Source organism: Aedes albopictus, chromosome 1 (genome assembly GCF_035046485.1).
Source record: "Aedes albopictus strain Foshan chromosome 1, AalbF5, whole genome shotgun sequence".
Taxonomy (NCBI): domain Eukaryota; kingdom Metazoa; phylum Arthropoda; class Insecta; order Diptera; family Culicidae; genus Aedes; species Aedes albopictus.
In genome coordinates this window covers 199,638,411-199,661,975 of record NC_085136.1, presented here as the reverse complement: position 1 = coordinate 199,661,975, position 23,565 = coordinate 199,638,411, and the positions used below count along the sequence as shown (strand labels likewise).

The following is a 23,565-nucleotide window of genomic DNA, read 5'->3' as shown; positions in this document are numbered from 1 at the left end:
CGTTTTCTTTCAAACAAAATATAAATAATTATTCAGTATCTTTATTACTTATCATAGATGTAAAGAACATTATAACACACAGCAACATATAAAACATAGTGACACCACAGATCTTAAGAACATTATCAAACACTAATTGAATCATAACACGGAGACGAATAGCTATCAATCGACATATTGATTATGTAGCGCGCCATTTACAATTCGCTATTCTGGTCTTACAATAATCTAATTTTTCTTAGGCAAAAATACTATCAGAGAAGCACCTACGACCAAAATACCAGAAAACATGTAGAAAGTCGCTTCGCAATAATCCTGCACTATCAATCCAACCAAGCTGCTGAATGTGAAACTACTCAGCCGGGCCATCATCATGCTCAGCGACACAGCCATGGCCCTTATGTGCGTCGGGAATAGTGAAACGGCAGTTCCATTGACTAGTACCATCGTATATCCTGCCAAACTGACTTCACTGCAGAACAGCACAGCCATCAAATAGCGATCCGTTGTGAATAGCAGTCCAACTCCAGCTCCAGCTGCCACCAAAAAGCTAAAAACCGTCATTGTTTTCTGGTTGACAATGCTCAACAGAAAAGAAATGATAACGGAGAATGATGTTCCAAACGCTGCCAAAATCAGGATATAGATGAACGTTTCTTCGTTGACGATTGCAATGCAATTTCCGTCCGGTGCGATTTGCGCCAATTTATTCGCTTGAGCTCGTTCCACTACTGCACAGATGGATAGGTTGTCCGTGGATGAGGTCACTTGATTCATAAGCTCTGGATACCATAGACCCAGTCCGCCATATCTGGGAGAAAAAAATGAAATTTAAATAACTGTTCTACATATCCCGAATACTTTAAAGTTGAGACACAGAGAAACAGACGTCACTCTCCACTCGCCTTCCATTGAACACCTTTTTAACGGTTGATTCAAATATTCGGTAGTTGGTCGACTGACCACTCGCGGCGCTGGTATCGTTTTTGCTCCTGTTTGACGTTTGCTCACCAACACCACCTAGTGGTGGTCCGGCCAATAAAAGGACGATTAGCATTGGGCGGTTGTGATTTCGTAACGATGTTTTTCAATGAAAAACAAATGTTCTAAGGGTTACGTCTGTTTCTCTGTGGTTGAGATCTGAAAGAATTCAGATGTTCAAATTATCGCTACTATATAACTACTGTTAATATAACTTACACAGCAAATGCACTAATCTGCTGTAGACAGCAAACCAAGAAATACAAAAGCAAAGGCCACTTCAACAGTGGTAGAGTCTGCTGCCGTAATGACGAAAGAAGTCCCACCTTCTGGCAAGAGCTTTCCGGTTCTGGATCCAAATGGTATTCCGAAAATCCCAAGAGTGATCCTCTGTTCTTGGCGTAGCAATGCCGCAGTACTTCAAGAGCGCGTTGTCTTTTCCCGATGGCAATATAAAATTTCGGGCTTTCCGGAACTAAACGAAATGTAAGGGCTGCTATCAGTCCAGGAATGGTATACATGATAAACAGCTGTCGCCACGGTTTGTAGAAGTAGTTTTCCCCAAGCTCCAGAGCGTAGTCATAGGAGAGAATCCACCAACCGATCACTTGAAATAAATGGACAGTTTCACTTAGGTCTTTGTTTGGATACCTGTAATGCAGAGAATCTACATGCGATGTAACCCATTGCTATCATTGCCGCTATGGAAGCATATGAAATCATTTGCGCTCGTCTTGCCGGTGTGCAGAATTCCCCGAGGTATGCGAAAACCGTTGCAGATGGTGCCGATATGCTGCAAATAAAACAAAAAATGAGTGTATCCGTGTAATAGCTCTACGGGCTGCCTGTTCCGATGAAAAGATTTCATTAGACTGGTAACTTCTAATTCATGTTGTCATGCGGCTAAATGCTTACCGTACCTATGAAAAAAATGTTCAAATAAAAATCTAACCGCAAAATGAGCCTGAGGAGTATTAGTATTATCCCGACTAACATTTCATACAAATGAAACTATAACTTAGCTATCTTCATACGACATGAAGCTGAGTTACTGTGTACCTAGTTATACTACATATGAAGCTTCTATGCGATCTCTTCTCACCTCTCCTCTTCTTGACGTAAATCCTCATTAGAACAAAACCTGCATCTTCGCAAAGTGTTCTATAAGCACTTCCACAGTTATTTGCTAAGATCTTCCAATAACCATGTGTGCATGACAGGCACGAAGATAACCTATACCCAAGAAAGTCAATAAAATTTCCATTACAGAAAGTTTAAAATAAAAATATTACGAATTTATTATCATTTTGGTGGTGTGAATCCAATAAACAAACAAGAAACCACCAGAAACAGACTAGAAAACAACCAGAAGATTGGACAAAAATATGGCATCGCGTAATCAGAAACCATAAATCAACAGCAGTATAAGAAATTGACGTTTTCTGTAATAAAGTCCAACGGATATTTGAGAATTCTGTGATTTCATGGAATTTTCTTCAGGGATCTTCTTCTTTTTTTTGGCGTAACGTCCTCATTGGGACAAAGCCTGCTTCTCAGCTTAGTGTTCTATGAGCACTTCCACAGTTATTAACTGAGAGCTTCCTCTGCCAATGGCCATTTTGCATGCGTATATCGTGTGGCAGGGATGTTTGATGTAAACTTATCGAGAATTCTTTGGGATTTCTTCTAGGAATTCAATCGGAAATTATTGTAAGCATTGCTGTGGGAATTCTTCGAACGACTCCATCGAGTCTTTACTCAAGGTTTCTTTAGGAAATTCCTCATGTATTTCTTCGGAATTTTAAAATTTATTCCGGGAATTCAACCAGAAAATTATTGAAATTTTCTTCAGGGTTGTTTTTTAAAGTATTCTTTGGGGAATTTCTCGTACTTTTTAAGGGAGTTGCTACTACGATTCCTTGTTATGTTCCCAAGGGGTTTTGATGATTTTTTCCTATGTTGCTTGGGGACTTCGACCAGGGATTACTTTAGAAATTTCTCAAAGTATTTCAATATTTTTTTTTCAATGAGTTTTTGGCGGATTCCTTCAGAACTTCTTTGGGGTATCCGGGTCTTCTTCAACAATTCACTGGGGATTTATTAACAGGATTTATTGGGCAATTTTTCAACGGATTCATTACAGTACACCTCGTGTATGCAGGTGGGAGCCTAGGATTCTTTCCTAAGCTAACCATATCCACACATCAGTGTGGACTTCCCACCTTTGGCAACGGGAGGTGACCGAGCACCGGCACATACAAACTGCTCAAGCGGAGTAAGCCTAGGCGTGGCGGGGGACCAGCAGTGGGCTCTGCTGGTCCTCTTCAGAAATTCCACACATCCGGAAGCAACTCTGTTCAAGCGATATGGCACCGCTTCCAAAGTGTCACAGCCCAGCTAGAAGTACCTCGGGCACATCAGGAACGATGCCAGTAAGTTCCTGATTATGGTATACTGGTCATGCTTAGTAATTGGTAGATGAGATGGTACACGCTAAGGTAACTATGCACAAGTGAGCTGATGGCGACGGCATTCTATCCTCTTAGTAAGGTCGGGTGACACTGACTTGAAACGGCGGATAGGCTAATGTCGACGCTGTCTTCCGCCCCATAAAACCGTGACATGGCCTTAAAGTACGTTCCTGATCTGTGCCCAGCTTAGACAACTAACTGGGTGGAAGTAGGTTCAGATGAACACTCCTGATTAGCGCTGATCCGGCTCTGAGCTCAGTCCCCATTAAGGGCCTGGGCCAACCCTCGGGTGGCCTCCCTGCTTGCATAGATAACCACCAGGATCCTTGGCGACTACTTCATTTGCAGTGAGGGATAGCGGCTCTAAGGGGGGCCCAACAGACATGACTTCGAAATTCAACAACTGTAACAACGTGGTCGAGTGTGGAGTAACTGAGGGAGCAGCGTTGAACCCGTTCGCGCGTGGAGGCTTGGCTAGATCGCCACTCCGAGGGGCTGGTGCACCCACCAGCGAGCCAGCGGCAGCAAGTTCAAGTGGAGCAAGTGGTGCACGAAGCGGTACAGCGCCGAAGGAGGAAGCACAGATGACCGGTGCGGACCTCACGCGGGCGCTGAACCGCAACAGGAGCGGGCTACCAAAGCTGATGAGCTGATCGGCTACACGAGCGGGCGATCAACCTTCAGCAAGGACCTGAAACAGGACCTGCTGAAGCTCGGCAAATCACTAGCTCTGGCCAAGAAGGAGTACGACCTCCTGTTGGAAGAGCGAAGTGCTGCTGATGAGAGCAGGGAAGAGTGGTCCACCCAAACGGGCAGCTTCCTCTTTGCTAAGCCTTCTGAACCTGCTGAGGAGACGCGGCCCAAGAAGCGTCCGGCAGAGTCGGGTGCAAATCCGAAGAAAGAGAAGGCTGCCAAGCCGGCTGGGAAGCGCGCAAGGGGCAGGGAAACCAAGCCCCAGCATGCCAACCAGAGGAAGAACGGAGGCCAACCGGACCAAGGGAAGGAGAACCCTTGGATTACGGTAGGAAAAAAGAAGAAGTTGAGAACTATAAAACCAGCCCGAAAACGAGCGAGAACTACAAAACCAGCCCGAAAAGTGCGAGAAGCCGCACTCAAACAGCAGTGTGAGGTAGATGTACCAAGTGCATCGATCCGCCTGCGTAAGGGTCCGGTTGGCACGCAGATTGCTGCGTTCAAACTCCCCGTAGGGGATGCAAACAAGGCGATTGCAGTCGGCAAGATCAAGGTAGCTTGGTCAGTGTGCCCGCTCAGCATATACGAGCCGGCAGTGGCGTGCTTCAAGTGCTTTGAGCAAGGGCATAAGTCCTGGGCATGTAAAGGCCCAGACCGGAGTAAGCTCTGCAGGAAGTGCGGAGTAGAAGGCCATATCGCCGGAGAGTGCAACTCTGCACCAAAATGCCTGATTTGCACGGCGAACAAGGGCCACACGACGGGCGGGCCTAAATGTCCAGGCGCGCGAGGAGGTCGAAGTTCTAAACGATAATGCAGGTTACACAATTAAACCTGAACCACTGTGAAGCCGCACAACAGTTGCTGTGGCAGTCAGTCTCGGAGTCAAGTACACACTTAGTTTTATTTGCCGAATCTCAGCAAAATAAATGCCGAGATTTGCACAGCCGAGTGCCCAGCAATCATCTCGGCAAAAGATTAAATAGCTGAGCGCTCGGCAATCCTGCATTTTGATGAAATGTCAAAAATTTTGCTGTTTGGTCGGCAAAAAAATCAAAACAAATCAGGGATTGCCGACTAATCAGCAAGTTGAAAAATTTCATGAATTGCCGTACAGTCAGTAATTTTGTTAGCTTGCGTGAACAATTTCGTCAACAATCATAAATTATTATTAAGTTTGTATGTTTGTTTTATTTGAAATTCATGCAGGTATAAAATTTAGAGGACTTATTCATGATACGCTCTAAAAATAATGTTCCACCCGATGTTCCAGCACTTGTAGGCATACGGCACTTTGTTGCTGCAGGTTGTCGAAAAATCATCCGGTATCGGAAAGGCATCCGCAATCTGCAGTGAAAATTAAAGAAAATGTGTTTTTTTGTCTACTTACGCAACAGATCTTTGATGTTTACATCTTCTCTCCTCCGGTATGGCTAATTACAGCATCGAAACTAGGCTCAGGCCGACTCAAATCTCCAACACTCGACATTTTCTGAAAACACTTGAAAATAAAATGGTGTTGACAGAGCGTGCTACCACGACGAAAAGTGACAGTTGCTTTGCCGTAATTCGGCAAAACATTGTACAATTACCGAAATTCCGTCAAACGCATTTGCTGATTTCGGTAAATTCAATGATTGCCGAATAGATCAGCAATTTTCATTTCCGAAACTCGGTATATTAGGGTGTCTTTCCGTATTCCCAGTAAATAATTTAACCGAATCTCAGCAATAGCAGTTTATTTTGCTGAATAATCAGCAATTTTTTAAGTTGCCGTTCTTCCTCGGCATTTTTTATTGCCGAGCTCGAGAAATGGTTTTAAGTGTGTACAGACATCACACTACTATCGAACCCGTACCGCATCCCTCCCGATAACGGAAACTGATTAGTGGATAAGGCCAAGCTAGCGGCGATTTATACAACCGGTCGTTTTCTGGTCCAGGAAATAGTTTCCACGTCGCACGAGGGCTTCGCAATAGCGAAGATCAACGGGGTATACTACTGCAGTTTTTATGCCCCTCCCAGGTGGACGATAGACCAGTTCTCGTCTATGCTGGAATCGTTAACAAGCGCAATAGTGGGATTGAGTCCCGTGGTCATCGGTGGAGACTTTAACGCCTGGGCGATTGAGTGGGGTAGCCGCTTGACTAACGCGAGAGGTTGGGCCTTACTCTAAGCTATGGCTAGACTGAACGTGGATGTCGCGAACGTAAGCGACAAAAAAACCTACAGTAGGAATGGTGCAGAGTCCATCATTGATGTGACCTTCTGGAGCCCGGGTCTAAACCCTAGCTCGGACTGGAGGGTCGATGATGGATACACGCATAGTGACCATCTGGCGATTCGATACAGAGTGGAACACGGCGGAAGACGGCCACAGCCGAAGGTCATCGACCGTCATCGGGGATGGCTGACTTCGCGATTCGATAAGCCGGCATTTGTGGAGCGATTGTTTATGAAGGGTAACACCGACGACCTATCCAGCGATGATCTAGTCGGAACCCTACACACTTAATTCAGATTGCCGGGATATCAGCATTTTTCCATTCTTTTGCCGAGATTTGCACAGCCGAGTAATCAGCAAACAACAATTTTGCTGAGATCTCAGCAATATTGACAGTTCATTGCTGAGCTTCGGCAATCGTTTTGCTGAGAGTCAGCTAACAAATGTCACTTTTTGCTGGGATATCAGCTGATAGTTTTACTGAGCAGACGGCTGTGCGCGTTTTTGCCGAGCCCGCAAATCTGTTTTGAGTGTGTAAGCCGTGCATGTGACGCCACTATGCCAAGGCGATCCTTACCCAGAAATGGACGCAAACCGGTGTACTGGTGGTGTCCAGAAATCGCAGAACTCCGCGCATCCTGTTTAAGAGCTAGAAGGAGGATGCAAAGGGCTCGTACCGATGAGGATAGAATTGAGCGAAACGAGGCCTATAGGGCGGCTAAACTAGCACTGAATAAAGATATTAAGACACGTAAGCGGGCGTGCTTCGAAAATCTCTGCCAGGCAGCCAACACGACCCCATGGGGTGATGCCTACAGAGTAGTCATGGCCAAAACGAAGGGCGCGTCAGCACCCCCAGAAGGCTCCCCAGAGATGCTGCAGAAGATCGTGGATACTCTGTTCCCGCGCCACGATACAAGACCATGGGCCCCCGTTCCCTATAGCCAAACCGGCCGTAGCGAGGTAGCCGGCCGTAGCGAACGACGAACTCATTGCAATAGCGAAGTCGCTTAAGTTGAACAAGGCTCCGGGTCCGGACGGTATCCCGACATTAGGCATCAAGACGGCCATCGCGGCTAAGCCTGACATGTTCAGAATGGCTATGCAGATGTGCCTAGACAGAGGCGAATTTCCGGAGAGGTGGAAAAGGCAAAGATTGGTTCTACTGCCCAAACCCGGGAAGCCACCTGGCGACCCGTCGGCATACAGTCCTATCTGTCTACTGGACACCGCCGAAAAACTGTTGGAACGGATCATTCTGTCAAGGCTGATGGTCTATACCAGTACTTCCCAAACTGTGCGCCGCGGCGCCCTGGTGCGCCTCGAACCTTTCCCAGGTGTGCCACGGGATTTTGGAGTTTGTGACAAAAAAAAAACAAACTCTTTATTTGTATTGCGGAATACCTTTAATTTTTTTTATTAGTAAAACTAGTGTCGCTCATTTTTTTTTTAATCTTCCCTAACTCTTCGATTGTTCCATAGCATTTCTTGTATCCTTTTTAAACATATCAGTTGAAACCGCATTTTAAAACTTCAAATTTTCGAAATTGGTTTTGTAATTCTTAAGATTCAGCTTAGCTTTTGATTTTAACATAACTTGTCTAAAGTTTTAATTTCAAGAACATTATTTATGTTCTTTTCAGAATAATTACAAGGTCTTCGGAACAACTTAGCGGCATGCAGGTTTGCCGATCTGGTAGAGTGAAGAGCTAGCTTTGACCTTTTTGAACCGGACTATTTCATCAGTACTGACGCAACCTCGCTGAACTCGAATGAGTTTGTTATGCTCGGTTTCATCAATGTGGTTATATATGGCCCATCCAGGCCCAAAGGGTTAAGTTGAAATTTAAGAAAATAAATTCAATCAAAGCCCACTTTACAATCTCTTCAGGTGTCAAAGTTTGTCGAAATTTTCCAAAATAAATAAAAGTGTTGCTTTGCAATTTCCGCATGTTCTGTGTAGTCATTTTCATTCAATAAGCATTCTTTAATTATGGCAAACGTTTAAGAAATTTTAGCTGAATTGTTGAAATTCAGCAGCTTGTTTTACCTGTACGCCTAGGTTTCTTCTTATTTTTAAAATATGATTTTTGAAATCTTACAAATATTTAAACTATCTTTGAGAAATTAATTTAAAAAAATAGTTAGTTTTCCAAATATTAAATTCTGGAAACATGATATTAGAGAAGTGTTTCACGATTTTGTCTTGCACATTGTAAAGTGAAAGTTGCATAAAATATAAAAAAAATTTTGGTGCGCCGCGACATTTTTGGAAATGACAAAGGGTGCCGCGATAGCAGAAAGTTTGGGAACCTCTGGTCTATACCGAGAAACCCGATGACTCTAGTCTCTCGGATAACCAGTTCGGCTTTCGGAAGGGTTGATCGACGGTGGACGCTATTAGGGCTGTAACCAAAACGGCCGAGATAGCGGTCCAAAAGAAGCGAACAGGAATCCGCTATTGCGCGGTTGTCACGCTGGACGTTGAGAATGCGTTCAACAGCGTCAGATGGGCCGCCATTGAGTGCGAAATACACCACCTAGGAGTCCCGGTTAGCCTATGCCGGATATTGGAGAGCTACTTCCAGAATAGGGTGCTAATCTATGACAGCGAGGAAGGCGAGAGGAGCTACAACATCACGGCAGGGGTACCGCAGCGGTCCATCTTGGGCCCGGTACTATGGAACGCGGCGTATGATGGCGTATTGAGGCTCAAACTTCCACCACGCAATTGGCATAGTGGAGGACTGGATGAGGTCGAGATATTTCCCAAGTAACCACAAGCATTATATCATTGCACGAATTAGACTGAATATGAACCTTTACAATGCAAAATGCAGTAATTCCACACTTCTCATGCAATAATCCTTTAGATTGGCATTATCAATGTATTGATGCATTACATTTTTCCTTTACATTAGAGTGCATTAAAAGGTGATTTACGGTAATTCAATAATTCAGCACTGCAAAAACTGGATAAATGCAATGTACAAACTAGCAAAGGTTGCTCTAACAATACAATTATAAAAGCATGACTCTAATGGTAAACAAATGAAATCAAGAAGAGTGAACAACTTTACGGTCAACTCTAGCGGTCTTTAACACTTCTGGTTCGACTCCCGACAAACTTATTCTCCGTTTGAACCACCGATTCACGACTTTCTTCAGCAAAACCTTTTTAGAGATGACTTTTTTATCTTAATTTCTGTTGCCTGCTATCGCATGCAAATAATGCTGGAAACCACAATTAGCATATGAGTAGTGTGCGAGGGGTGTTTTAATTTTCTTATATTGAATAAATATATTCTAAAATGCATTATGTATTTTTAGTGATTTATCAGAATGTAATTACAGGGATTCTATCACATATAGCATAGTCGTTTTGCACTCTACAGCAATGATTGAGACAGTTTCCTTTTAGTTAATGAAATTTCTGTTGTTATCACTGCAGCAGAAACAGTCCAATGCGCCAGCACGTATGGAACTCACCTAGCGGTCTTCAACACTTCTGGTTCGACTCCCGACCCGACAACAAAAAAATGTAACAAGTGTCAGTGTAACGTCCAGCATTGATGAGATTTGTCGCGTATAGTATTCTTCGTATTTTGTATATATAAAAGAAAACGTTTGTAGGGTGCCTGTACCAATTATGGCACTACCTAAGGAAAACTATTTGTACAAAAATAACGAGAAGACCAACGAATGTCAACAATATGTTAAAAGATAGCTTAGTTTCCATACTTTACAGGAAAAATACAGAAACGGAGCCAAAACTTATTTTAGTACTTATTACAGCGTGTGCCAATAATAGGAACCCTGTACCAGTTATGGCTACATTTTTAACCCACCATCAGTCGCTTGCGTGTACTGAGTACACGCGTCTCGGAAAAATGCAAATAAATAATCGAAATTCGCACCAAATTGAACCGGGTGTTGGTCCTATTCCAAGATCCACTCTTCTTCTTGTTAGTAAGGCAGAAAAAAAATTAAAAAATGCACGGAAAGTACTCGAAAAACACGTAATTCTAACCTCACATTTTAAATGTGTACTCAGTACACCGGCGGGACCGCTGGTGTAACTTTTTTTTGAACCAGACCGTTACACGAGCGGTCGCGTCGTGTACTCAGTACACGGCAAACGCTTTCAATAATGGTTTATATGCTTTACTAGATACAATGTTGGTGTCTTCGGCAAAAATGTCCAACTGGATAATGCACGTCTGATAGTGGACATGTGGAACCGGTCAATACGATCTGGTCCTGTCCCGGGTGTCGGAATGGCCCTCGCGGGAACCTGTTTCGTGGACATTACAGTATGGCACCAAAACTAGGCATGCGACGGCTCTATCTTCATGATTTTTCATGTACATCATCTTATTAACCATGAAAATGACCAATGACCTCCCTGGCTAACCCGTGGCCACCGGAATGTGCCCTGAAGGAACCTGTTTCGAGGACATTTTGACCATGACACCAAAACTAGGCTTGCGACGGCTCTATCTTCATGATTTTCCATATCCATTATTTTAGTAAGCATGAAAATGACCAGTGACCTCCCTGGCCAATCCGTGGCCACCGGTATGTGCCCTGGAGGAACCTGTTTCGAGGACATTTTGACCATTACACCAAAACTAGGCTTGCGACGGCTCTATCTTCATGATTTTCCATATCCATTATTTTAATAAGCATGAAAATGACCAGTGACCTCCCTGGCCAACCCGTGGCCACCAGAATGTGCCCTGAAGGAACCTGTTTCGAGGACATTTTGACCATGACACAAAAACCAGGCATGCGACGGCTCTATCTTCATGATTTTCCATATCCATTATTTTAGTAACCATGAAAATTACCAGTGACCTCCCTGGCCAACCCGTGGCTACCGGAATGTGCCCTGGAGGAACCTGTTTCGAGGACATTATGACCATGACACTTAAACTGAGCATGCGACGGCTCTATCTTCATGATTTTTCATATCCATCATCTTAGTAACCATGAAAATTACCAGTGAGCTCCCTGGCTAACCCGTGGCCACCGGAATGTGTCCTGGAGGAACCTGTTTCGAGGACATTTTGACCATGACACCAAAACTAGGCTTGCGACGGCTCTATCTTCATGATTTTCCATATCCATTATTTTAGTAAGCATGAAAATGACCAGTGACCTCCCTGGCCAACCCGTGGCCACCGGTATGTGCCCTGGAGGAACCTGTTTCGAGGACATTTTGACCATTACACCAAAACTAGGCTTGCGACGGCTCTATCTTCATGATTTTCCATATCCATTATTTTAGTAAGCATGAAAATGACCAGTGACCTCCCTGGCCAACCCGTGGCCACCGGTATGTGCCCTGGAGGAACCTGTTTCGAGGACATTTTGACCATGACACCAAAACAAGGCATGCGACGGCTCTATCTTCATGATTTTCCATATCCATCATCTTAGTAACCATGAAAATGACCAGTGACCTCCCTGGCTAACCCGTGGCCACCAGAATGTGCCCTGAAGGAACCTGTTTCGAGGACATTTTGACCATGACACCAAAACCAGGCATGCGACGGCTCTATCTTCATGATTTTCCATATCCATTATTTTAGTAACCATGAAAATTACCAGTGACCTCTCTGGCCAACCCGTGGCTACCGGAATGTGCCCTGGAGGAACCTGTTTCGAGGACATTATGACCATGACACTGAAACTGAGCATGCGACGGCTCTATCTTCATGATTTTTCATATCCATCATCTAAGTAACCATGAAAAGGACCAGCGACCTCCCTGGCCAACCCGTGGCCACCGGAATGTGCCCTGGCGAAACCTGTTTCGAGGACATTATGACCATGACACTGAAACTGGGCATGCGACGGCTCTATCTTTATGATTATTCATATCCATCATCTTAGTAACCATGAAAATTACCAGTGAGCTCCCTGGCTAACCCGTGGCCACCGGAATGTGTCCTGGAGGAACCTGTTTCGAGGACATTTTGACCATGACACCAAAATCAGGCATGCGACGGCTCTATCTTCATGATTTTCCACATCCATTATTTTAGTAACCATGAAAATTACCAGTGACTTCCCTGACCAACCCGTGGCCACCGGATTGTGCCCTGTAGGAACCTGTTTCGAGGACATTATGAACATGACACTGAAACTGGGCATGCGACGGCTCTATCTTCATGATTTTCCATATCCATCATCTTAGTAACCATGAAAATGACCAGTGACCTCCCTGGCTAACCCGTGGCCACCGGAATGCACCCTGGAGGAACCCGTTTCGAGACATTTTGACCATGACACCAAAACTAGGCATGCGACGGCTCTGTTTACATGATTTTCCATATCCATCATCTTTGTAACCGAAAAAAAAATCTGCGAGTGACCTCTCTGGCTAACCCGTGGTCACCGGAATGTGCCCTGGAGGAACCTGTTTCGAGGACATTATGACCATGACACTGAAACTGGGCATGCGACGGCTCTATCTTCATGATTTTCCATGTCCATCATCTTAGTAACCATGAAAATGACCAGTGACCTCCCTGGCTAACCCGTGGCCACCGGAATGTGCCCTGGAGGAACCTGTTTCGAGACAATTTGACCATTACACCAAAACTAGGCATGCGACGGCTCTGTTTACATGATTTTCCATATCCATCATCTTTGTAACCGAAAAAAATCTGCGAGTGACCTCTCTGGCCAACCCGTGGCCACCGGAATGTGCCCTGGAGAAACCAGTTTCGTGGACATTTTGGCTTTGACGCCAAAACTAGGCTTGCGACGGCTCTATCTTCCTGATTTTCCATATCCATCAGCTTAGTAACCATGAAAAGGACCAGTGACCTCCCTGGCCATCCCGTGGCCACAGGACTTTGCCTTGAAGGAACCTGTTTTGAGAACAATTTTGACCAAGGCGCCAAAACTAGGCATGAAACTGCTTTATCTATTTAGTGTTATATATCCATCATCTAGGGTAAATCGCCAATTGTTACACACCCTTAAAACTCGCCAATTGTTGCACATCTCATAAGTAATTTATTTCCAGGGATTTCACCGGTAATTCTTCCGAAAACTCATGCTAGGATTTCGGCAAAAACCACCATTAATTTTTTCATAGATTCAATCAAAGATTGCTGGTTCCAGGAAACCCTGCTGAATTACTCCAGGGATGCCTCATTTTCTATCAAAGCACTTCTTTTAATGATTCCTTTAGGAATTTCGCCTTTTCCATAGATTCTCGCTGTGATTCCTCTAGAAGTTTGCTTTAAATCCCTCCAGAAATTCCCGCTGGTACTTCACGTGGCATTTCTACATAAATTCTTCATGTGATTATTCCATGAACTCCTTTAGGAATTATACCAAGAATACCTTTGCATATTTCGGTGGAAATTCATCCGGGGGATGTATCACGAAATTTCGCCAGAAATTTATCAAGAAATTTCTCTAGGGATTTATCAAAGAATTTCTTAAGCGATTTTCTGCAGGGTTCTTCTAAGACAAGGCAGACTTGCCCCGGCGTTATAACTCGCAGTATCGCATGAAACCGAATTTGCTTCCACTGCTGTCTACTGTCATGTCTTTTAGAGTTTAAAGGCTATGTTTCAGTAGGAATGATATGTCAAGAATAAGTACAGTAGACGTTCGGTCGGTGAAAAGGTTTAACTGCAATGCTTTTACCTGTAAGTCCGGTAAGTTCAACAAATATTAAGTTATCGCACCGCCAAACGTCAAAATGATGTGCCATGTTTGCCCTAATAGGCTGGAGGAATTGAATGAATGTGGATGAATTAAACGAAGAGAAAAAGCAGGATCTTCATATAACAAAATGCAGAAGTAACTGATGCTTTATCCTCATTCACGCTAGGTGAATAAGTTCCTCTGGCCTATGAACAGTCACATGAAGTTCATTTTACGTCAATTGATGGCTTGATGACATCTGTCAGGCGTTGCAGTTACTCAACTTCATTCGTTAAGTGAAACGTAAACATGTTGCAGTTAGCAGCTAAACAAAATTGATGACACCGAAAACTATCATCACTCAGAATATTCTTTCGTTAAACCTCAACGAATATGTTTCGTAAAACTAGTTTTCGTAAATTGAAAGCAATTTGCGTATAATGTACGGTCCATTCGTACCAGCATGCTGAAACAACACAAATAGAGTAGTATCATGTACGAAATCACTAATCCGACACGCGGTCAACTTGCTCATTCGTAGATTTCAGCTCCAGCTGTGTAGAATAAAACGAAACATACAAATGTCAAACGTTTATTACTAACCATGCGTAAAAAGAAAACTTTGCTTCGAAGAATGCAACAAAGTTTTGCAGTCATCACTGACGATATTAGAATAACCAGCCACAGAAATCCAATGTCGCGACTGTTCGTGTGACTAACATCTAGGGGCTGTCCATAAACCACGTGGTCATTTTTTTGGGACTTCAACACCCCCCCCCCCCCGCGTGGTCATTAGTCCATACAAATTTTTTATTCGTACATACAAAACGGTCATTGGCCGAACCCCCCCCCCCCTCATGACCACGTGGTTTATGGACAGCCCCCTAGTTTGCCTCGCTCTTACAGCGTCAGTAGCGGTACTATAAGTGTCAAATAAATTTTGTTTACCAAAACAAGAGGTGCTCTACAAGAAGGGCACTTAAAAATAATCAATTACTACAACTAAAGTTATTAAAATAATTAAATAGGAAAACTGAGTACAGCGCCATTGGGAAACTGCAATGGTGATCGTTTGCGAAGTAGGTTCTAAATTCCGGAGTGCTAATTTTCGGAACGAGTTTCCCCCGATAGGGCATCCAATTTGGCTGCGATTGTGCGGGAAAATTCGAACCAAATCGACAGTTACAGGTTCTACCGAACCACACTGGACGAGAACACTGTAACTATTGAGTCCCTGTAGAAGGTCCCAAACGGACCGAAACGTCGGACAAAATAACATAAATAGTGTTTTATTTTTGTCAAGACTGACAAGCCACCACGAAACGGTTTCAACAAGCGCCACCAGATGGGTGGTTAGCACTGGTAGGTATCAATCAGAAGATACGTGATTCGAAGCCTGTGATATCCAAGTGGACGAACGTGTGGTATTTTTTTAAGCATGTTTAATGTCATTCCGACAAAAAAAAAAGAGACAGAAACATGTGTCGGAGCAATTTTATACGAAAAGAACTCATGCACAATACGAAGCTTTTCGTTGCAGAAAACAACGAATGGCATTTATAAACATGACGAGTGATTTCGTACAATGAAACAAAATATATTTTCAGTGCATATAACTGCGAAATTGTTCGTATAACGCTGAACTGGCTTGCAGACTTGGTTCCAAGAGGAGCGTAATATCATAAAGGCCGTGAATCACGCTTATTATTCAAATAGCAAAACATTGGCACCATAAAAAAGTTACGTTATATCGAGGCTACGTTATACCGAGGTATGACTGTATACAAATCAGTTGGTAACCAAAACCACAAAACAAAAAAAAAATCGGCTCCGTGAAGCAAAACAATTTTTTTTAATTCTTTCTATTCGAAAATTACAAAACAAGATTGAACATATTTTTATACAATACAATAAACGCTTTTGGGTGATAAATAGGTATCAAATTAACGGATTTACCATGCTATAAGCGAAAATTATATGCATGACCGCCCTCATATAGAGTAGGAACCGTGAGCGCTGGTCTTTTTCACGGTTATTTATGGTGAATCGTCAATTACTGCACACCTTGAAAACTTGCTAATTGTTGCACACTCCATGCTTTGCTTTGCTTATGTGCAAAAATTGGCGAGTTTTCAAGGTGTGTAACAATTGGCGATATACCCCAGATGATGCATATATAACATCAAAAAGATAGAGCAGTTACATGCCTAGTTTTGGCGCCTTGGTCAAAATGTCCATGAAACTGGTTCTTCCAGGGCACATTCCGGTGGCCACGGTTTGGCCAGGGAGGTCACTTATTATTTTCATGGTTACTAAGATGATGGATATGTAAAATTATGAAGATAGCGCCGTCGCAAGCCTAGTTTTGTTGTCATGGTCACAATGTCCTCGAAACAGGTTCCTCCAGGGCACATTCCGATGGCCACGGGTTGGCCAGGGAGGTCACAGGTCCTTTTCATGGTTACTAAGATGATGGATATGAAAAATCATGAAGATAGAGCCGTCGCATGCCTTGTTTTGGTGTCATGGTCAAAATGTCTTCGAAACAGGTTCCTCCAGGGCACATTCCGGTGGCCACGGGTTGGTCAGGGAGGTCACTGGTCAATTTCATGGTTACTAAAATAATTGATTTGGAAAATCATGAAGATAGAGCCGTCGCAAGCGTAGTTTTGTTGTCATGGTCACAATGTCCTCGAAACAGGTTCCTCCAGGGCACATTCCGATGGCCACGGGTTGGCCAGGGAGGACACAGGTCCTTTTCATGGTTACTAAAATAATTGATATGGAAAATCATGAAGATAGAGCCGTCGCAAGCCTAGTTTTGGTGTCATGGTCACAATGTCCTAGAAACAGGTTCCTCCAGGGCACATTCCGGTGGCCACGGGTTAGCCAGGGAGGTCACTGGTCATTTTCATGGTTACTAAGATGATGTACATGAAAAATCATGAAGATAGAGTCGTCGCATGCCTAGTTTTGATGCCAAAGCTGAAATGTCCACGAAACAGGTTCCCGCGAGGGCCATTCCGACACCCGGGACAGGACCAGATCGTATTGACCGGTTCCACATGTCCACTATCAGACGCGCATTATCCAGTTGGACATTTTTGCCGAAGACACCAACATTGTATCTAGTAAAGCATATAAACCATAATTGAAACGTTTGCCGTGTACTGAGTACACGACGCGACCGCTCGTGTAACTTTTTTTGATGCGACTGATGGAGGGTTAACTTCGGTTCCTTTTCGCACTATTTGCATGCATTCCTTATGGGATTAGCCATAACTGGTACACCATGGCGATATTAGGTGCAAGGAAGCTGAAACTTTAAGGAAAATGGTTTATTTCTACCATAATTTGAGCAAAATGTGGAGTTTAAATGAATGCAACCATCTTTTTTGAACGTTATCTGTTGTTCACAATTTTTTTTTCTTGTTGATTTACATCGTTAAAGGGTGAAAATCAACTATGGCGAATAATTGGTACACTTACCCTAGTTAGGTTAAGTGTCACGTCCCGAAATCCCACGCACGCAGCCGTCACTACACTGACCCATGTAAGGACGACGGTAGTTCCGCTAGTTACCATCAGGCTGCACAGGACTGCACGAATGGGCGGCCATGGGGGTGGCGAAATGGGCGGCCATGGGAGGCGAACTGGGTGGCCATGATGAGGAGGAACTTCGGCACTTACGACGGGTCAATGGCCAATGGTTCGGGGTCAACGATCTTCAAAGCGGAGGATCATTAGCCTGGTGATCTTCAGAGACAACAGTCGTTTGAAAAGTTGGTAGAAGGAAAGTTTGTTGAAGAAAAGTAAAGTTGGAAGGAAGTTTAGTTGGAGAAGTTAATAGAAAGAGTTGAAAGCACGGAAAAGTGGAAAGAAGGAGAAAAGGAAAGTGGAGAAGTTGGAGCAATCCGGACATCCAGGTAAATTCCGTAACAATACCCCAAACCTAGCCCATCCGTATAGTGCTTAACCCGCCATCGCGATTCTCCCATTGTGCCCACAGGACCTCGCGGTTTTTGATTTTAAAACCGAACTTTGCGGTATCTTTTGGAGCCACACCGCAGCGTAGACCCTACTCACCTTTTCGTAGTGTGTCCGCATCACCCTTGTACCCGATACAACCAACAAGCGCGCCGACGAACCCAGGCTTTTTCCAGTGACTCTACGGATCACTGAAGCCTCGAGTCCGTCAACACACTCGAGGGGCGCACGGGTCAGGAGGAAGGTCCGCGAAAGGCTGCAGCCAACGGAAGAGAAAGGAAAGGAGAAGAATTGCCCGCCCCCTGGCCCAGGAAGGAGAGAAGGAGCCAGTGGACAGGCGGAGGAGCGGAGCGACGGCGGTGCAGTGCGTGGGGCCCCGAAGATAAGTGTAGAAAGTCTGCGAATAAGATAGGAGTAGAAAAGTAAGGAAGTGGGAGGCGTCGTCCAGTGTTAAGGGCGGACGCCAACAAGCTAGGAGGGAGAAAGTTAGAGGAAAGTGGTAGGAGAGTAGGACGTCAAGAAGGAAGTGAAATAAAAGTGTACACGAGACCAAGAATATAGAGGGAGTTTCTTTAGCCGATCTATAAGTGTTTTCTTTCGCGGAGTGTCACGAGCGTCTTGCCGACCCTGAGGCTTGAAGACGGGGGTTTCATCCTTGCTGGGAGTAACACGGCCCTTGCTCAGTTACAAAAATGATGGTTAAAACATTCATGTGGGGGGCATTAGTACCGTCGATAACGAAACGGTGCTAAAAATAGATTTTTGTTTTGGTTTTTCGTGTTGCACGTATTAAGCATGTGGCAAATGCAAATGTACAGCACATGCATTTATGTCACTTTAGCAATGGCTGTCAACGTGCTGTAATATGAGGCACTAATTTGATTTCAGTGGGGCCCTTTTCGACAGAATCTCGTCTATGCTGAAGTGGCAGAATGAGATTCCTCCACCAAGGGTAGGTGGACACACAGGCTCATACCGAGCGTGTCTAAGTGGACGAGCAGGCCCTATGGCGAGGTGAATTTCCACTTGACTCAATTTCTGTCAGGCCATGTGCTTTAGGTGGTATCTGCACATATTCGGACATGCAGGCTCCCCCGCATGTCCGGAGTGTGCAGACTGCGACGAGACCGCGGAGCATGTGCTCTTCGAATGCCCACGTTTCGTGGAGCAAAGGTCGAGTATGCAGGAGGTATGCGGTAGAGATATCACGCCTGACAACATTGTTGAAAGGATGTGTATGGGGGCGGACAAGTGGGACTCCGTTACTTCCACGGTTTCTCGAATCGTACTTGAACTACAGAGTAAATGGCGAGCCAAACAACAGCTAGTTGAGTTGGCCCCCCCTTTCCCATCCAGGAGCTTGAGTTCAACGGGTAGCCAGGACCCGAGCCTCCAGGGGAGAGTGAACAACTTAAGGACAGACTTGTAAGAATCCCAAAATGGCCGCCACGATGGCCGACTTTGGCACCTACTCACGATTTCGAGGGCACAAATCTCTTTGTAAACAAAACCAGTGCACCTGAGCTTTTTATGTTAAGCTAATTACAAGTGAGCAAGAACAGAATAATGAAATACATTGTTGTTTGAAGCTTGTTTCATGAGATTTGTGCGTCTGAAGTTTCTATGCAATGTTGAGGCGGGATTTCAAGACGTTTGTCCTTAAGGCGGTAGCTGGTGAAACGCTTACTATTAGAGTGTACTCATGTACGGCCCCCCCCTTCTCGAAGTCATCCCTTACGGGCGTACCGCAAAGGTAAGGAAGAGAGAGAATGTGTTTTTAGTGGGTCGATCCCCACATCACCCGAGGAACCACCTCTTGGGTATCTGTTGCAGATTTCCTCATTCTATAAAAAAAACACCTCGTGTATTGAGTTTTTCTGGAATATATTCAGGTATTGAGAATTCTGTCAGTCTTCTTGGCGAATTCTTTCAGGAGTTTCTTTGAAAAATTCTTTCAGAAATCCTTGGGAATCTTGTGCAGGAATTTATAAGGGAATTCTCGCAGATATTATTTGAGAAGTTCATTTATGTTTCTCAAGGTATCCACCGAATTTTCTCCAAAGACTTCATTCAGGGATTTCTGATATATTTTTGCATGGGAATTCTTCTGAGAATTCTACCGGGTATTTCATCCAGACATTCTTTTGTAAGTCTTTCAAATTATGACAACTGACGGCTAATTAGGAAGTTTTAATGAAATTATTGAGGACGTGAGCGAAATTCATCGTGAAATGAGGATAAATGAGGAAACTATATTTTCTATAGGAATTTAAGATAAAACTGTGACCTTTATAAAATATTGTACTTATTTATTGATAAAATTACTAACAAATAATTGAAATATTTTACTAAAAAAAACTGCTTAGTTTCGTTAAACATTTCAGAATTCTTTTTTGCTGGAGCAGTTCTAAACAGTGTACGCAAAATATGGCACCGCAAGCGAAAAATAGGCAACAAAGAAGGCACGGCAACAACGCTTTGTTTTTTCGTTAGCAGATAATGACAAAATCGCTCCCGAGTTTGTTCACAACAAAAACGGTAGGAATATTTGTCTCGTTCTATTCACATCGTGATTTTCTCATTGTTTTACAACTGAAACTCGACTCTGAGGATGGCAAGAGTCTTAATTCGTCCAAATGCTCATGAATTCGATGATGTGGGTCGGAAATTTCAGCAGAAAAGCCGAAATATCGGCACACGCACGGCAAGCGATGTTTGTTTTATTGCTCTCATCGCTTGACATGCGTTTGTTGCGGAGCGCCTTTGTTACCGACATGCACCGCTTAGAACAAAGCGTTTGTTTTTCGGCGTGATCCGTTTTTCGTACCCTGGTTCTAAAAGAAATCTGGAATTCTTTAAAAATAAATTCGGAATCCAACAATTATTTAAGGGATTGCATAGTTTGAGGATGATAAAAAACGATTCTTTTATTGCAGTATCTGAAAGCCTACTAGAAAAAAAAACACATTACAAAGATAAGATTTATAAAGATTGAAACATTAGAACCAAAAGTACAGCCCATTCTAGCGCTCACCCGCCATAAGGCAAAGAGCGAATCTTTCAACGCGATTAGGTTTCTCGAAATTGTGTTTTTAAGTGCCGTTACGGTGATCACGATATCTTAAAAACTAGTACACTGAATTGAAAACTTCCGCGATGAAAAGTCGTGTTAAACGAAAAAGTCGTTGTTTTCGGTGTAAAAACTTTTAACAAAGTTGTTTTAAGTCAACTATGCATTTATTTATGAACAGTGAACCGCAATGAAAATGAAAAGTGATCAAAACACCAGCCACTTTGCACGTTGTTCGGCACCCTAGTTGGACTGAAAATTCGACACTAAAGATTAATTTAACCCAACTCACCAAACTCCTGCAATTAAACGAAGCACAAGCAGCGAGACGAAATCGTTGGCAAAACTAGATAATACCGCAATTACTCCGGTCGCGTACAGACCATACTGCATCATTTTGCGCCGACCTTGTGTATCGGACAGATAACCCCACACATAAGACGATAATACGATGCCAAGAAACGTTGCTCCACTGAGAAGCCCTTGATTACCGGTACTGATCGGTATGTCACACTTCGATGCCGGCAGGATCACACTTATGCCCATAGTTTCACATATAGTGGCCATAATAGTCACTCCACTCAGCAAAACGATCTCCACCTGGGCCCGTCCGAATCCAATCAGCTCCAAGGCATCATCGAGTTTGATTGTTTGATTGTTCTCGTTCTTGGGATAGCTAGCTTTCTCGGATCCAGTGTAACTTTTGGGAACCTCAACAGCCAGTGGCGGTGACATCTTGTACCAGACTGTTTGTATGTTTTCAAATTTGGTGATGAATGCAGTGCGATAATAGATAATACGGCGTAGAGCGAAAAAATGTTTACGATCCTCAGATACGTAGCCAGAGGTTTGATGGGCTAGGGTTTCAGCATTGCAATGAAATGGAAGAATTACGATGAGATCTATTAAAACGAAGGATAAATCTCAATAGATCCGTAAAACAAAATGCCAGAGAGTAAAAATGACAAAAGAAATAGTTTGAATTTCAAATGTTTAGCTTACTGAATTTATTTTAAGAAAATGTAGTAACTTTAATCTAAATATAATCTTTGTCATTATTAACCCTCTAATACCCAATCCCGCCTTTAGACGGGGTATAGTTTGAACATGTTTGTAATTTTTGTTTCGTGGAAAATCATTTTTTTTTATATTTTTGGCTGGTATTTAGGACTGTTCTGTATATCTCAAAATGGTTTTTGGTGTATTTTAAAGCGTATTTACATTTTTTAAAAATCATTTAAAAATTGATGTTTCAGTCACCTTTTAGAAGTCATTGTTTATTTTGTATTGAATCGCTACAATTAACATATTTTGAATTTTTCCCAAATCATTCTATCCTTGTTTAATAGTTTAAGGGAATCGAATACACTCTTAAATTATTTCCTTTCAAATTACACGGAAAATAAAATTTTCCGTGAAAAAAATTTAAAATAATAATACTTCAATTATTATAAAATCTCAAAATGTTTTCATGTGGAGCGGACCTGGTGTGATAGTGATGGTTAGAACACTTGACTATCACGCCGAGGACCTGGGATCGAATCCCACTCCCGACAGACTCTTAAAATGTGAGTTCTTCCTTCGGAAGGGAAGTAAAGCGTGGGTCCCGAGATGAACTAGCCTAGGGTTAAAAATCTCGTTAATAAAGATAAAAAAAAATGTTTTCATCTCAAAAAATCCGTTCCCTAAATTGGCTTCCAGGAAAAATATAAAAGTGTGGGGATGTTCAAAAATAAAAATTAGAAAAATCAAAAACTGAAATTCACGAAATCGAGAATTGAAAAGAATCATCTTCCAAAACATGTTTAAATCGATGTTAGATGACGAAAAATGATATTTAGATCAAAATCAAAAATTTGGGTATTAGAGGGTTAATAAAACTTCCACCCATCTGTACGATATAGTGATTTTGTTCAATACATTGCTTCAGTAAATATATGGACAATCCCTAAAGTTTACTCCTGACTACGTGTAAGCTGGCAATATAATGGCCAATAAAATTGAAGCTACAGTTGAGAGCTTCCTTAAAAGTATGGTCAAAATAAATTCAGACATCTCAGAACGATCGCTTGGCTCATCCCACTCTCTTGTACATAGCGAACTGAATAACATAACTTTATAGTACAAAATATTATCGTCGCACCACCAAATCGAAGTCGTCGCTTGAAGCACATGCGAAGTTGCAGCTGCGAAGTAAATTTGAATCTAATTTTTCTGTTGCGCATCATTAAGCTAATTAAGAGCTACAATATGCACTAATCCAAATTGAGTTGCGACATTTCTGAGTACATATGTTAAAAATCAATTTTCGCACGTTCGGTCACTTCGGATTTCGACCAAAAGCATAATACAAAACAAATTAAATAATAATGATAATGAGCCATTAAACACAGAATTGTAATGAATTTACCATTGCTTCCTTGTTGAAACGTGCTATGTTTGCTGATAAATTTATCTAAGTCAAGCTATGG

The 23,565-nt window shown here is 43.0% G+C and overlaps 2 protein-coding genes across 3 annotated transcripts in view; one reads left to right on the top strand and one right to left on the bottom strand.

Moving 5' to 3' along the window:
- The window catches only part of LOC109432151 (neuropeptide F), a 118,252-nt gene that overhangs the window by 86,788 nt on the left and 7,899 nt on the right, over positions 1 to 23,565 (top strand). The window lies entirely within an intron of this gene.
- On the bottom strand, positions 7 to 22,056 carry LOC109432150 (synaptic vesicle 2-related protein). Its single transcript, XM_029866939.2, has 4 exons — positions 21,387 to 22,056; positions 1,653 to 1,774; positions 1,201 to 1,588; positions 7 to 811 (listed from the first exon to the last, which is right to left on the bottom strand). The coding sequence occupies exons 1-4, from the start codon at positions 21,827 to 21,829 to the stop codon at positions 229 to 231; spliced, it is 1,536 nt and encodes a 511-aa protein (XP_029722799.2). The 5' UTR covers positions 21,830 to 22,056; the 3' UTR covers positions 7 to 228.

What these genes read in the sequence shown, in the direction of transcription:
- LOC109432150 (XM_029866939.2), bottom strand. Translation starts at nt 21,829, where the DNA reads ATGTCACCGCCACTGGCTGTTGAGGTTCCCAAAAGTTACACTGGATCC. An exon ending in CGTTTAATTGCAGGAGTTTG is followed by an intron (nt 1,775 to 21,386) that starts GTGAGTTGGGTT and finishes TTTTATTTGCAG; the next exon opens with CATATCGGCACCATCTGCAA. An exon ending in CAGATTAGTGCATTTGCTGT is followed by an intron (nt 812 to 1,200) that starts GTAAGTTATATT and finishes TTTTTCTCCCAG; the next exon opens with ATATGGCGGACTGGGTCTAT.